Source organism: Mustelus asterias, chromosome 14 (genome assembly GCF_964213995.1).
Source record: "Mustelus asterias chromosome 14, sMusAst1.hap1.1, whole genome shotgun sequence".
NCBI lineage: Eukaryota > Metazoa > Chordata > Chondrichthyes > Carcharhiniformes > Triakidae > Mustelus > Mustelus asterias.
The window spans coordinates 5,212,631-5,229,318 of record NC_135814.1 but is presented as its reverse complement, the minus strand read 5'-3'; the positions used below and the strand labels follow the sequence as shown (position 1 = coordinate 5,229,318).

Sequence of the window (16,688 nt, the reverse complement as noted above, 5' to 3'; positions counted from 1 at the left end):
CCCTAACCCGGCACATCTTTGGACTGTGGGAGGAAACCGGAGCACCCGGAGGAAACCCACGCAGACAACGAGGAGAATGTGCAAACTCCACACAGACAGTGACCCGAGCCGGGAATCGAACCCGGGACCCTGGAGCTGTGAAGCAGCAGTGCTAACCACTGTGCTACTGTGCCGCCCTAGATAGAGAGAGAGAGAGATAGAGACACTGCCTGCTTCCACCAGCTCCTAACGGCAAATGAGAAAATGAAACTAAAACGAGATTTTGCAGAAGCATAGCTGTCTCTAACCACATGACATAAACCGTCAATCAATCTAAAATCAAGCATCACTCAGCAATCCCCAAAGGACCATAAAACCGCAGAACACTGCATTAGCCCAGATTAAAATCAGCATGATGTCCATTATATTGCTTCAGTAACAATTAGAGGACACTGGTTACTGACATCTCGGTGCTGACAACTTCCAGGGCCTGCTAGAAACATCCTGCAAAGGACCATGATTAAAATACATTCTTAAAGGCACAGTATCTTCACACTAAGAATAAATTAAAAATCGAGTGCAAAGTTCTGGCCATTCTTGAGATCAGTCCTTTTTATTTTGAGATCTCGCCTGCTCGATTGAAAGTATCAGTTTTTCTGAAAAATCTTTCTTTGGATATCTGCTTCATGATTGTGCGACCATGAGTTCCTGTAGATACAGAGCCCAGCACGTTTGCAGAGGGAGTGGGAAGAGTGAGGGAAACCATTTGGGGGAAGTGGGTGAAAGATGTTTCTCTCCTGAATAGAGCATGATTTAATTATTTATTTTAAGCTATATGAACCAAATGGGTCCCTTAATTCTCCTGAACATTTCCTTTTGTCTTGTAGGGAGGCAGCTTGCAGAATGTCGACGGACTTTCAGATTTGACAGCGTACTCGGGAACGTCAGTATCACCCGGAGGTTCGACATCTGTGGAGAAGCTTGAATCCCCAGATCCGAATGTCTCTGAGAGAGAGCTGACTCAGCAGGAATCTTTGGATCAGCTTGAAGATCAGGCACCATCTGCAGAAAAGCCAACAGCAGAACCTTTGCCGAAAGCCAGTCTTGAGGCCAAACAATTCCTGAATTCAATCCGTAAGTGTCCAACTTCTGGAACTGAAGCTAGCACTGTTTCAACCAGGATTGTTCTCATGGCATTATCTCGTGTGTCCCTCTGCTCGACAACAAGCAGCTATAAGTATACCAACAGTTACTTGGTAGTATAGAACATGAATATTGCTGAAAAGAGAGGCATTTCACCAAAGCTTTTACTCCAGCATTCATCAGGACAAATGCAAGAATACCAAATTTCAAACACTCACAATTTATACCACAGGAGAAAAGGGTGCTGCTTGGTTGGCAAGTCATTCTGATTGGCTGAGGTGTTGCCATGGAGAAAGCAACAAGGAACTGTGGGCTCCCCAAACTCCTGGGTAATTGTAAAAAGGTGCAAGGCTTGAACATATCCCTTTATTAAAGATGAGTCCATTATTAAAGATGAGATCGTGGAGTCCTTGGAAGTGCATGCTAAAATAGGACTGAGTCAGCACGGCTTCGTCAAGGGGAGGTCATGTCTAACAAATCTGATAGAGATCTTTGAGGAGGTAACAAGGAAGTTAGATAAAGGAGAGCCAGTGGATGTGATTTATTGAGATTTCCAGAAGGCCTTTGACAAGGTGCCGCATAGAAGACTGTTAAATAAGTTAAGAGCCCTTGGTGTTAAGGGTAAGATCCTGGCATGGATAGAGGATTGGCTGACTGGCAGAAGGCAGAGAGTGGGGATAAAGGGGTCTTTTTCAGGATGGCAGCCGGTGACTAGTGGTGTGCCTCAGGGGTCGGTGCTGGGACCCCAATTTTTCACAGTATACCTTAATGATTTGGAAGAAGGAACTGAAGGCACTGTTGCTAAGTTTGCAGATGATACAAAGATATGTAGAGGGACAGGTAGTATTGAGGAAGCAGGGGGGTTGCAGAAGGACTTGGACAGGTTAGGAGAGTGGGCAAAGAAGTGGCAGATGGAATAGAATGTGGAAAAGTGTGAGGTTATGTACTTTGGAAGGAGGAATGGAGGCATAGACTATTTTCTAAATGGGGAAATGCTTAGGAAATCAGAAACGCAAAGGGGCTTGGGAGTCATTGTTCAAGACTCTCTTAAGGTTAATATGCAGGTTCAGTTGGCAGTTAGGAAGGCAAATGCAATGTTAGCATTCATGGTGAGAGGGCTAAAATACAAGAGCAGGGATGTACTTCTGAGGCTGTATAAGACTCTGGTCAGACCCCATTTGGAGTATTGTGAGCAGTTTTGGGCCCCATATCTAATTGGAAAGGGTCCAGAGGAGGTTCACAAGAATGATCCCTGGAATGAAGAGCTTGTCGTATGAGGAACGGTTGAGGACTCTGGGTCTGTACTCGTTGGAGTTTAGAAGAATGAGAGGGGATCTTATTGAACCTTACAGGATACTGCAAGGTTCAAGATAGAGTGGACCTGGAGAGGATGTTTCCACTAGTAGGAAAAACTAGAACCAGAGGGCACAACCTCAGGCTAAAGGGACAATTCTTTAAAACAGAGATGAGGAGGAATTTCTTCAGCCAGGGAGTGGTGAATCTGTGGAACTCTTTGTCGCAGGAGGCTATGGAGGCCAGGTCATTGAGTGTCTTTAAGACAGAGATAGATAGGTTCTTGATTAATAAGGGAATCAGGGGTTATGGAGAAAAGGCAGGAGAATGGGGATGAGAAAAATATCAGCCGAGATTGAATGGCGGAGCAGACTCGATGGGCTGAGTGACCTAATTGTGCTCCAATGTCTTATGGTCTTATGGTTTTTTGTTTGCAGATGTGGGTCCCTGTGTATGAATGTGTGTTGCTTCAAGCACACCTAAGTGAGCCACAATAAGATCTCCATCGTCAAATCAAACAGCATGTTCTTTCAGCTGTCGCTCTTCTCCTTTTAAGACATTCTTTAAAACTTGGCACCTCTGACAGCATTTGTGGAGAGTAAAGCAGAGTCATATGACGTATGAGTCAAATTGTAGTTGGAAAGTTAACTCGGTCTCCAGAATTGTACCGCCACCCCTGTTCTGGAATCGGGGCGGGCGAGGCTCGCAGAACGGAATTCTCCATTGGCCTCGGGCGGGATTTTACGAGCCTTGTCCGAGCGAGGTCATAAAATCCCGGCCCATTTCTCTCTCCACAAATGCTGCCAATTCTGCTGTGTATTTCCAGCACTCGATGTTCTTATTTCAGATTTCCAGCATCTGCAGATTTTGCTGCTTTTGCTCCTTGAAACCTACCTGCTTGACAAAGCTCTTGGTTCCAAACCATAGTATCTCCTTAAGTGGCCTGGTGCCAAAAGTGATCCAGTGAAGCAACTTGGGACTTAAAAAAAATAATGTTAAAGGCCCTACATAAAGGCAAGTTGTTGTAGCGTCAGTCGGGGCTACAATTGAATTCAGGTCCAGGGGTGAAAGAGCACTGCACTGTCCCATTTTAATAAGTGCTGATTTTAGATGTGGTGAATTGTGTGTTGCAGTGCCAGAGGAGTTAGCGAAGCTTCATTTCACGGACTCCCTGTTGACGATTTCCGATACAGGAAGGGAGCTTGGTGAATTTACCATCGTGGTTCAACCCATCATGTATCATGCTTCGCCGTGTTTAAGCATTCACGCCAACAGCCATGGCTCCATTGACTCTATCCCATGTGGAACATCCATCTCAGGTAGGTCATGGCCACTTCCCCAAGCATTTAAAGCACTGTCGCTGGGTCCAAATCCTGGAACTACCCCCCCCCCCAACAGCACTGTGAGTGTATTTTACACCACATGGACTGCAGCGGGTTCAAGAAGGCAACTCACCACCACCACCTTCTCACAGCAACTTAGGCAATAAATGCTGGCCTACCGAGTGACATCCAAATTCAGTGAAAGATTTTTTTTCTATCTTCTTCATTACCTCCCTTCCCACCTTCAGTTGGGCTTTGTTGACATTGAAAAACCATCCTCCTTTCAGCAGTGTGGGTCAGTAGGCTACTTAACTGTACAGTGCATCACAGCTGAGCCAGCAAGGCTCACTGGATAACATTCAGGAGTAAAAATCCTGGTTCATAATTTTCTGTGGCTTAGAGTTGCCAAGTACCAACTATTGTCATCTTGCCTGAGATCAGCTCAGACCAAGAATCAGATCTGTTCTGAATAGCTCAGTGCTGCAACATATGATGCAGTTACTATGTTGTTTCATTAGCAGCAGTTATGGCACTAAAGACTAACCCAGAGCCTTCTATTTCCAAAGCCATATCTTACAAGTCCAGGGTTCTCGAAGCCTGACTCAACCCATAACAAAAGGGAACAAGACTTGCTGACTTGGGCAGCACAGTGGCACAGTGGTCAGCACTGCTACCTCACAGCACCAGGGACCCGGGTTCGATTCTGGCCTTGGGTCACTGTCTGTGTGGAGTTTGCACATTCTCCCCCCTGTGTCTGCGTGGGTTTCCTCTGGGTGCTCCGGTTTCCTCCCACAGTCCAAAGACGTGTAGGTTAGGTGGATTAGCCATGCTAAATATGCAGGGTTACAGGGATAGGGTGGGAGGGATGGCCGAGGTGGGACGCTCTTTTGGAGAGTCGGTGCAGTCTTGGATGGGCTGAATGACCTCTTTCTGCACTAGGGATTCTATGATTCTATGATATGTAGCAACATTCAGAAACTCAGGATGCCGAAAGTGCTTTGCAGCGAGTGAATTATATTCAAAGTGCGGTCACTGTTGTCATTTATGCACAGCAAACTGTCACAATTAACTTTGCACCCATGTTGAAAAGCTAGCAAGTTTTCTTGATTTAGTTGGCAAGGTGCGTTTGATAACGATAATAATCAGTTGCAAAGTTGTGCCTTTAAGTCCAACTTCAGAAACTTGAGTACAAAATCTGGGCTTGGCACCCCTGTGCAGTACTGAGGGAGTACGGCACCACTGGAGGTGCCATCTTTCGGATAAGACATTAAGCCAGGGCAAAGAACTAGAGGAACTGTTTAGAAGAGCAGGGGAGCTCTCCGTGTGATGCGCGACAATCAAGCACGTGGAACAAGGCTTCAGTATTGAAGGCTTTTATTGTCAAACAATGGAACTAACTAACACGAGTACACCAGTTCAGACTGAAGGGGTCCTGCCGGAGCAGAGGGTCTTATACCTCTCCTCCGGAGGCGGGGCCCCACCGGGATGTGCCATAATAACATTTACAACAGGTAAACACCCTAACCCAACAACATTATACAACCCCCACAGTGACAACACCCTAACCCAACAGTAACATAAGAACAACCCCCAGTGGTAACCAACGATGGTTCACCACATTCACCCCTCCTTTAAAAACAAAGGCCGGCGGGGTGCAAAAAAAAACAGGTCATATGTACAAAATTCACAAGTCCAGATGGTCTGGAGGACCGCACCGCCGCTGTGATCTCCTCAACACCGGTTGCGAAACCGGAGCAGGTGCTTGCGGTGGCGTTCTCTCCAAAACAGCGTCCGGCTGTCCCCTCAAGGACTCCCGGGCCGGTTGGCCCTGGTGAGGCGATGGTGCAGGGGATCCTGGAACCTTCGGTGGTGGCGCCGATCTCTGAGTCTCAGGCAAGCTGTACATGGGAGTATAACTGTTATGCACTGGTCCCGGTGCTGACCGCGCCACGTCTGGGGAAGAAATGAGTAGTAGGGGATTCGTGACAGGGGGTATGGGAGCGACAGGAGTTGCTACGTCCCCTGCGGGCGCCAGGTCTCGAATGGAGACAGTGTCCTCTCGCCCGTCAGGATATGCCACATAGGCATACTGAGGGTTGGCGTGGAGGAGTTGGACCGGTTCGACCAAGGGGTCGGACCTGCGAGCCCTCACATGTCGCCGCAGAAGGACGGGTCCTGGGTACGTCAACCATGCTGGTAATGAGATCCCCGAGGACGACTTCCGAGGGAATGAGAACATCCTCTCGTGGGGAGTAGCATTGGTTGCCGTACACAGGAGGGAGCGGATAGAATGGAGCGCATTTGGAAGGACCTCCTGCCAACGGGAGACTGGAAGGCCCCTGGATTTCAGTGCCAGTAGGACAGCCTTCCAGACTGTAGCATTCTCCCTTTCCACCTGTCCGTTACCCCTCGGGTTGTAGCTCGTGGTTCTACTAGAGGCAATCCCGAATGAGAGCAGGAATTGCCTCAAGTCGTTGCTCATGAACGACGAGCCCCTGTCGCTATGAATGTAGCAGGGGTACCCGAACAGGGTAAAAAGCTCACTGAATGCCTTAATAACGGTGGCAGTCGACGTGTCCGCACAGGGGACAACAAACGGGAACCGGGAGTACTCATCTATTATGTTGAGGAAATAGACGTTCCGGTCCGTTGAGGGAAGGGGGCCCTTAAAATCCACACTCAGCCTCTCAAAAGGGCGAGTGGCCTTGACTAATTGTGCCCGGTCTGGTCGATAAAAGTGCGGTTTGCATTCTGCGCAAATCCGACAGCTTCTCGTCACTGACCTGACATCCTCCACCGAGTAGGGCAGGTTGCGGGCTTTGACGAAGTGGTAGAGTCGGGTGACTCCAGGATGACACAGGTCATTGTGGAGGGCCTTCAAGCGGTCCTCCTGCATGATGGCGCATGTTCCGCGCGAGAGGGCATCCGAGGGCTCATTGAGCTTCCCTGGACGATACATAATATCGTAATTATAGGTGGAGAGCTCAATTCTCCACCGCAAGATCTTATCGTTCTTGATCTTGCCCCTCTGCGTGTTACTGAACATAAACGCCACGGATCGTTGATCCGTGATCAGAGTGAACCGCTTCCCCGCCAGGTAATGGCGCCAGTGTCTGACTGCCTCCACAATGGCCTGAGCCTCCTTCTCCACCGCTGAGTGCCGAATTTCGGGGCCTTGAAGGGTGCGGGAAAAGAACGTGACGGGCCTGCCTGCCTGGTTTAGTGTGGCGGCTAGGGCGAAATCAGATGCATCACTCTCCGCCTGGAAAGGGATGGATTCATCCACCGCGTGCATCGTGGCTTTCGAAATGTCGCTTTTCAAAGCCTTGAAGGCCAATTGGGCCTCCGGCGTGAGTGGGAAGGTCGTGGACTTGATGAGCGGACGAGCTTTGTCCGCGTAGTTGGGGACCCACTGCGCATAGTACGAAAAGAACCCGAGGCATCTCCTCAGTGCTTTCGTGCTAGCGGGCAAGGGAAGTTCAGTAAGGGGGCGCATACGGTCTGGATCAGGGCCAATGACCCCGTTTTCCACCACGTATCCAAGGATGGCTAACCTGCGCGTACGGAATACGCACTTCTCCCTGTTATAGGTCAGATTCAGGCGAGATGCAGTGCGCAGAAAGTGTTGGAGATTCGTGTCATGGTCCTGCTGGTCATGGCCGCAGATGGTGACGTTATCCAGGTACGGGAAGGTAGCCCGCAACCCGTTCTGGTCCACCATTCGGTCCATAGCACGCTGGAAGACCGAGACCCCATTGGTGACACCAAATGGAACCCTGAGGAAATGGTATAGACGACCATCCGCCTCAAAAGCCGTATATTGTCGGTCCTCTGGGCGGATGGGGAGTTGATGGTAGGCGGACTTAAGGTCTATGGTAGAAAACACTCGGTACTGCGCAATCTGATTGACCATATCAGAAATGCGCGGGAGAGGATACGCATCCAGCTGCGTATAACGGTTAATGGTCTGACTATAGTCGATGACCATCCGAGGTTTGTTCCCGCTTTTGACTACCACGACCTGCGCTCTCCACGGACTAGCACTGGCCTGTATGATCCCTTCCTTGAGGAGCCGCTGAACCTCAGATCTAATAAAGATCCGGTCTTCAGCGCTGTAACGCCTACTCTTAGTAGCGATGGGCTTGCAGCCTGGTACCAGATTCTTAAATAGGGATGGTGTAGTGATTTTCAGAGTGGAAAGATTGCATGCGGGGCGCTTTGGGCAATTTGGAGGCTGCAGCTGATTCCCTACTGCCAGTGAAGGGAGTGGCCCACCGTACTGTAGGATCACACTCTTCATGTGGACCATAAAATTTAGTCCGAGGAGAATTGGCACACAAAGGTGAGGTAACACAAGGAGCCTGTATTGCTCGTAAATTGTGCCCTGTACCTCTAGAGTTACCATACATCGTCCTTGGATCGGTACAGACCGGGACCGTGATGCCATGGAAATTATCTGCTTGGCAGGTAGAACCCGGAGTCCACACCTTTTAGCAGTGTCAGGGTGTATGAAACTCTCGGTGCTCCCACTGTCAAACAGACAATTCACAGTACGACCATTTACCTTGATATCCATCATTGAATTCTCAAGCCTGTGGTGCTTAGTCTGGTCCAGGGAGATCGACGCCACCGTTGGCCCCTGGGCGTCACTGCATGCCGCCGATGTTGATGCTGAGGACCCCTGCTGGTCGCTCCTAGTCGTCGTGGACCATGATGGCCGCCCCCATGAATCGCACGTGGGCGAGGGCGCCAAACGTAGCGACTCCTGGTGGTCTTCCTCCTCCTCCGTCAGCCACGATGGCGCCGTCCTGGATTCGCACGTGGTCGGACCTCGTGGGTACTGCGACGCCGAAGGAGATTGTCTCCGCTCTGGAGGGTTACAAGCTGCACTGCCTTTTTTGGACTTCGACCTGCAAACTTTACCGTAGTGGCCTTTTTTACCGCACTGGCTGCAGATTGCCGTTCTTGCCGGACACTGTTGCCGTGGATGCTTGGCCCCACCGCAAAAATAGCATCGCTGGCCGCCTGGAGCTGCCGCCGTCGTCGGATCGATCTGGGAGCGCGGGTTTGCGGGGCGAGGAGGGATTTGAGCTTGCTCTTGCCACGTTGACTCCACGTGGTCCTCGGGGTACAGCGCCAAGCCTTTCGACGCTGCTTCCAGCATCTCAGCCATCTCCATCGCTTGGGTCAAGTCGAGGTTCCCTTTTTCCAGTAATTTAAGCCGGATGTACGAGGATCCTACCCCTGCTACGAACGCGTCTCGGGCGAGGTCGTACATGTATTGTTCGGCTGATACGTCTTTACAATCGCAACCCCTGACAAGCTGCAGGAGCTCATTGGCGTAGTCCTCCATGGTTTCGCCCGACTGCCGACGTCGTGTAGCGAGGAGGTAACGAGCGTGGATCTCGTTGGGTGGTTTCGTGTATCGTTTCTTCAAGAGCTCGACGGCCCTCGGGTAAGTGGTAGCCGCACGAATCGCGAGATAAATCGTGTCGCTTACCCTTGCGTGGAGGACTTGGAGTTTGTCGCTGTCTGTAGTAATAGCTACAGAGGCTGCCAGGTAGTCTTCGAAACACTTCCACCAGTGGTCAAAGGTGTTAGCGGCACCGACCGCACGTGGGTCCAATGCCAGACGATCTGGTTTCAAGATCTGTTCCATACTCTTTTTTTTACAGCTGAGAGTTTTCTGTTTGACAATAAAATTGATGCGCGACAATCAAGCACGTGGAACAAGGCTTCAGTATTGAAGGCTTTTATTGTCAAACAATGGAACTAACTAACACGAGTACACCAGTTCAGACTGAAGGGGTCCTGCCGGAGCAGAGGGTCTTATACCTCTCCTCCGGAGGCGGGGCCCCACCGGGATGTGCCATAATAACATTTACAACAGGTAAACACCCTAACCCAACAACATTATACAACCCCCACAGTGACAACACCCTAACCCAACAGTAACATAAGAACAACCCCCAGTGGTAACCAACGATGGTTCACCACACCGTGGTACACTGTCGACATTTGTACCTCAACTAAATTACTAAAAGAGATTATCTGACCACAGTGGCAGCTTGCCATGCACAAATTGGTTGCCGTGTTTAGAACATAGAACATAGAAAAACTACAGCACAAACAGGCCCTTCGGCCCACAAGTTGCGCCGGTCATGTCCCTACCTACCTAGGCCTATATATAGGCTTACCTATAACCCTCAATCTTATTAAGTCCCATGTACTCATCCAGAAGTCTCTTAAAAGACCCTATCGAGGTTGCCTCCACCACCCTTTCTGACATTACAACTGTGACAACAGATTAAAAGCACTTTATTGGATGTGAAGCATCTTTGGATTTTCTGAGACTGTGAAAGGCACAGAAATGTGAATTTATTCTTTATGCGGCAACGGTGAAGAATTCGCTCCCCCAACACCTTCTGTCAGGGCCGGGTACACAAGACAACCGTTTGATTGATCCAGTTGTTTTTAAAAATTAATTCTCAGGCCGGCATTTATTGCCCATCCCCTTGGTTTGTCCAGGGCTGGTGTTGGTATGATGTGGAGTTGCCGGCGTTGGACTGGGGTGGGCGCAGTAAGAAGTCTCACAACACCAGGTTAAAGTCCAACAGGTTTGTTTGGCAGCACAAGCCACAAGCTTTGTGTTGGTAGACAGGGACCTGCTGAGTTACAGTACCAGAGAGTGGCTTGCTGGGCCACGTCACAGGCCATTCAGGCGTCAGCCACATGGGTGTGGGACTGAAGTCACATAAAGGGCCAGACTGGATAAGGACGGCAGGTTTCCTGCCTGAAAGTGGTAGCTATAGTCAGTGCAGACTCAATGGGTTGAAGAGCCTTTGCTGCGCTATATGACTATGAAAGGAACATCAGTGAGACTGTTGGGTTTTTAACAACAATCCAACAGCTTCCTGGTCATTTGACATTGCAACTTCTATTTCACAAATGTATTTTTGTAACTGAATTTAGAGTTGCTGGTTGGTGATGCAGAGTTGGAATCATGGCTGATTTACTTGGTCTCTTCCAACTCAGTGAACGGAGCCATTTGAGCTTCCGGTCTCAGTGTGAAGCCACACTAAACATTAACCTTTCTGGGGAGTCTTCTAAAGCCTGGTTTTATTCCACAGCTTACCTCACACAAAATCTTGAAACCTTGGAGCAACATCACCACGAGTATATAAAGGTAATTCTCTGTCTTGCTGCTTTTTGCTTTGACGCTTGCACTTGCGCGGGAGACTAAAACCGTGGGGCGGGGGCTGGGGGGTGGGGAGGGGGGCAGGGGGTTCACAATAAGTCCGATAGGGAACTCAGGAGAAATTTCTTCACCCAGAGAGTGGTGAGAATGTGGAGATGGTTCACATTCTGTAATTGAGGCGAATAGCAGAGATGTATTTAAGGGGAGCTAGGTATGCAATTAAGGGAAAAGGGAACAACAACAACAACTTGAATTGATAAGCACCCTCTGAAGTAACGAAACCTCCTTCAAAGTCGCGTTATAAAGTAAAATCTGAAAGTGACTCATGTGAGGAGATATTAGTACAGGTCACCAAAATCTGGTCAGAGGCAGATTTTAATGAACAAATGTGAGGTGATTCATTTTGGTCGGACAAATTTAAATGTGGATTACAGGGTCAAAGGTAGGGTTCTGAAGACTGTGGAGGAACAGAGAGATCTTGGGGTCCATATCCACAGATCTCTGAAGGTTGCCACTCAAGTGGATAGAGCTGTGAAGGAGGCCTATAGTGTGTTAGCTTTTATTAACAGGGGGTTGGAGTTTAAGAGCCGTGGGGTTATGCTGCAACTGTACAGGACCTTGGTTGGACCACATTTGGAATATTGTGTGCAGTTCTGATCACCTCACTATAAGAAGGATGTGGAAGCGCTGGAAAGAGTGCAGAGGAGATTTACCAGGATGCTGCCTGGTTTGGAGGGTAGGTCTTATGAGGAAAGGTTGAGGGAGCTAGGGCTGTTCTCTCTAGAGCGGAGGAGGTTGAGGGGAGGCTTAATAGAGGTTTATAAAATGATGAAGGGGATAGATAGAATGAACATTCAGAGACTATTTCCTCGGGTGGATGGAGCTATTACAAGGGGGCATAATTATAGGGTTCATGGTGGGAGATATAGGAAGGATGTCCGAGGTAGGTTCTTTACGCAGAGAGTTGTTGGGGTGTGGAATGGACTGCCTGCAGTGATAGTGGAGTCAGACACTTTAGGAACATTTAAGTGGTTATTGGATAGGCACATGGAGCACACCAGGATGATAGGGAGTGGGATAGCTTGATCTTGGTTTCAGATAAAGCTCGGCACAACATCGAGGGCCGAAGGGCCTGTTCTGTGCTGTACTGTTCTATGTTCTATATGTGAAAGAAGGAGAAGTAAAAACCACTGCCTCCTCACTCAACATTGTTCCATTCTGATGCGTTAAGAGAGTAGTGTCAATATATCCATTTAACGGCCCAGTTTCAGTTTAACGTTGTTTGTTACAGACTCCCTGCTCTATAGGAGTAAACTGCCTGCCTGCTCACATGACCTTTCCTGCAGAACTTCTGCTCTCGCTAGCTTAGAATCATAGAATCCCTACAGTGCAGAAGGAGGCCATTTAGCCCATCAAGCCTGCACTGAATCTCTGACAGAGCATCTTACCCAGACCCTGTCCCCATAATCCCACATATTTACCCCGCTAATCCCCCTAACCCACACATCTTTGGACACTAAGAAGCAATTTGGTATGGCCAATCCAACTAACCTACACATTTTTGGACACCAAAGAGCAATTTAGCATGACCAGTCTGCCTAACCTGTACATCTTCGCACTGTGGGAGGAAGCTGGAGCACCCGGAGGAAACCCACGCAGACACGGGGAGAACGTGCAGACTCCACACAGACAGTGACCCAGGCTGGAATAGAACCTGGGTCCCTGGCACTGTGAGGCAGCAGTGCCACTGTGCCACCCCTCAGCCCCTCTTCCTCCTGCTGCAGGCCTTGCCTCTGCCCACCCGCACCTTCCTCTATTCCTACCTGAACCCTCAGGGTCCCTCATTGCTGCCCTGGGCTCCACCCCTTCTCAGGCTCCACTGCTGACCTCATACTGACGTCCTAGACTCCATCTAGCGGAAGATGTTGGTCAGTGCAGGTTAGTCAGGATTTCAGCTGCTACCTGCACAGACCAACCTTTGCCACTATATAGAGTCTGGTCAATCTACAGGTACTGTTATATAGGTGAGTGTACTGTAATTTTAAAAACATTTTGCATTAACAGTATTGTATATTGCATTTCTTTTACATTTAGTGATTTTGTTTGCAAGTTATTTCAGCTGGGAATGCACAGCTGCGTATGCACGGTACAGTATTTCACCTTTGCATTGGTGTTTCTGGGCGAGAAGTGTCCAAAGAATCAGAGAATCCAGACAGGTGCAGAAGCCATTCAGCCCATCGAGTCTGTGCTGACTCCACATATTAACCCCATTAATCCCCCTAGCCTACACATCTTGGGACACTAAAGGGGCAATTTAGCATGGTTAGTCCACCTAACCTGCACAGCGTTGGACTCATAGAAAGAATCATAGAAACCCTGCAGTGCAGAAGGAGGCCATTCGGCCCATCGAGTCTGCACTGACCACAATCCCACCCAGGCCCTACCCCCACATATTTACCCGCTAATCCCTCTAACCTATGCATCTCAGGACTCTAAGGGGCAATTTTTAACCTGGCCAATCAACCTAACGCGCACATCTTTGGACTGTGGGAGGAAACCGGAGCACCCGGAGGAAACCCACGCAGACACGAGGAGAATGTGCAAACTCCACACAGACTGTGGGAGGAAACCGAAGCGTAGAATCATAGAATTCCTACAGTCTAGAAGAGGCTATTTGGCCCATCAATTCTGCACCGTCTCTCTGACAGAGTATCTTATTCAGGCAGATTTCCTTCCCTAAGGGACATTAGTGAACCAGATGGGTTTTTCCGACAATCGATCCAAGGTCATCAATAGATTCTTAATTCCAGATTTTTAAAATTGAACCTGGGTCCCCAGAACGTTAGGCTGAGTTTCTGGATAATACCGCTAAGGCTATTGCCTCCCCTTGAGGGGAAGTAACTCAAGAGGCTAATTGTACAGTGAGGAAAATGTGCAGCTTGGATGTAGTTTTCTGCACCCTTTCTCTGATTTTCATACTTCTGAGGTTTTGGCCCCTGAAGCATTATGTGTGCTTCAGAAGGTCTGAATAGGATTGGTAGATGTTGACAGCAGTGGTCTGACCTGTGTTTTTGGTGCTTCGGTACAGCTGAAAGAACAACCCCTGATAAAGAAGACATACATGAAGAGAGAAGATGATGAATATGTTGTGAAGAAGGAAGTCACAACTGGACAGGTGGGTCCATGCAAGGTTCAGCGGCAATAACATGCAGTAGTATCCCAGCACCAAACACCAAATAATTCACTGTCCCAATAGAACAGGAGCATTCATCGCATCAAATTTAATTGTATGCTTCCAATGCTGAGGTTTTCTTATTCATTCACCGGATGTGAGCCACATTGGCAAGGCCAGCATTTATTGTCCATCCCTAATTGCCCTCAAAGAAGATACCATTGGGAAACCTTCTTGGAAACAATTGAGTGGGTTGTTAGGCCGTTTCTGAGGGCAGATAAGAGTCAGTCACATTGCTGGGGGTATGAAGTCACATGTAGGTCAGACTGGATAAAGATGCAAGGTTTCCTTCCCTAAGAGACATGAGTGAACCAGATAGGTTTTTACAATAATCCAGTAGTTTCACACTCACCATTATTGATTCAAACTTTTCAGTCTAGATTTTATTAAAATTAATTCAATTTAAATTCCCCACTGCCTTGGTGGATTTGGACTCATGTCTCTGGGTCATTAGTCTAGGCATCCGGATCATTAGGTGGAGTTCAAGATTAGTATTAGATTATGAGGGGCTTGGACAGGGTGGATAGGGAGCAGCTGTTCCCCTTAGTTGAAGGGTCAGTTACGAGGAGACACAAGTTAAAAGTGAGGGGTGGGAGATTTATGGGGGATTTGAGGAAAAGCTTTTTTACTCGGAGGGTGGTGAGGGTCTGGAATGCGCTGCCTGGGAGGGTGGAGGAGGCGGGATGCCTCACATCCTTTAAAAAGTACCTGGATGAGTACTTGGCACGCCATAACATTCAAGGCTATGGGCCAAGTGCTGGCAAGTGGGATTAGGTGGGTAGGTCAGAGCCTTTCATGCGTCGGTGCAGACTTGATGAGCCGAAGGGCCTCTTCTACACTGTAGGATTCTGTGATTCTGAATCTATGCACCCTATTAAATTCACAAAATCTAATTATAAGTAGGAAGCAGCCAGAGATCAATGAGACTATTTCTGGTTAGGTTGAGGGCAATTGGAGGGGAATTATGTCTGTGCGGGTTGGCCACATTGGGTCAGGCTGCAGGATAGATGTCCTCATAGCCCTGCAGACAGAGGAGAGCATTCCTTCCATGACAGAGGGTCAATGTGTGCGGAGCCTTCTATCTCCAGAGGGAGCTGGGACAGTGGGGAACAATGGCATTCATAGGCTATCTGACCACTTGATCCCAAGCAGGAAGATGGAAGTAGGAGGAGGTCGTTCAGCCCTTTCATCCTGTCCCACCCATTCAGTTAGACAATTTCATGGCTTCGTTGTGTCTTAACCCGATGTACTTAATACATAGGGTTAAGACATGCAACCTTAATACCCTTACCAGGTCTTGGCCCAGATTTATGCTCTGGAGACATGTCTGCTGAGTTGTGAGCCCACACTTATAAGTGGATAAGCTCTATTTACACAGCTGGAGAAAACTCTTCACGCTGCTTGATTGAAATCTCTACGAGGTTATAATATGTTAATTTTCTGGGATCTCTCTTGTCAATCTCTCAATGTTTATTTGCACAGCATTAAGAGTTATCAATTACTTAAAGTTTCTGTTATTGATACATTAATGATCAGCTTGATTGCCATTTTAGAGTTATAGGAACAACAATTTTTCTCAAAAGATGATAAATGCATGTTTTTTAAGCAGTATCACACATGCCATTGTTACTTTAGGGTTCATTGGTTCTGTATATTGTGTATACTGGGTGAATGGACATGGAGGTGCATTGAGTTGGCATGGAGGGTATGAGGGACTGTTGGCGTGGGTGGTGGCATATATTGGTATTGTTGGCATGGGCAATAAAAGACTATGGGTTGTGTAGGGCATGATTTACTGTGGGGCTATAAGGAGCCATGGGAGTGGATGGGAAGCATGATTTGGCATTGATTTGGAATGGAGAGGGCATGGGGGAACCGGTAAGGCCATTTGAAGTTACCTTTCAAAAGATTCCCAAATCCAGAGTAGAGTTTGGGACTTTTCCATGGGGCCATGTACCATGGCTCACGGAGAAGAAGGACCAACTGCACAACATTTTGGGGGTGGGGTTGGGGGATGCTGGTGAAGCAGGGACCAGTTGAGTTGAATGTCTGTGGACTGAAAGTAACTCAATGTAATACAGCTCCATGTTAATCACTGTTCTGTTGTTTGATCAGAATGTGAGGTCCGAGATTTTGACCTTCAAGCTGGAAGAGATGGATGGGTTTGTGTCAGAGGCCAGCAACCTGGTCCTTTTACGGATTCTGGCCCAACGAAACAAGGTCCCCGACAATATCGTCTTCCTCTCTTTTGACACCGAAATGAAACTTTTCCCTTCTACATATGTAAGTACCGATTCTGGGGTCCGTTAATCAGCAGAGTGAGGTTGGAGGAAAGCCTTGGCTCCCAGTGATTAGAAAATATCACCACCAAATTGACTCTGTGTTTCAGTGAAGTCTGTGCCCCCCCCCCCCCCCATCCCCCCCCCCCCCCCCCATCCCCTGCCCCACCACCCCAAAACCACACTTGGAGTGAAATTGGGGGAATGGGGCAGAGATCAGAATTCACAACAAAATATATTTT

The 16,688-nt window shown here is 48.4% G+C and overlaps 2 protein-coding genes across 2 annotated transcripts in view; both read left to right on the top strand.

The window, feature by feature from the left end:
- The window catches only part of LOC144504112 (desmin-like), a 37,270-nt gene extending 36,845 nt beyond the window's left edge, over positions 1-425 (top strand). Inside the window, exon 9 of the mRNA XM_078229289.1 lies at positions 416-425. Coding sequence (XP_078085415.1) covers positions 416-425 — 10 coding nt within the window. The remainder of the gene's footprint in view (positions 1-415) is intronic.
- Positions 426-679: 254 nt separating this feature from the next.
- Positions 680-16,688, top strand: part of catip (ciliogenesis associated TTC17 interacting protein) — a 30,838-nt gene continuing 14,829 nt past the window's right edge. The window contains exons 1-6 of the mRNA XM_078229288.1: positions 680-709; positions 867-1,113; positions 3,549-3,734; positions 10,868-10,923; positions 14,024-14,110; positions 16,283-16,450. Of these exons, the coding sequence (XP_078085414.1) occupies positions 680-709; positions 867-1,113; positions 3,549-3,734; positions 10,868-10,923; positions 14,024-14,110; positions 16,283-16,450 (774 nt within the window). The remainder of the gene's footprint in view (positions 710-866; positions 1,114-3,548; positions 3,735-10,867; positions 10,924-14,023; positions 14,111-16,282; positions 16,451-16,688) is intronic.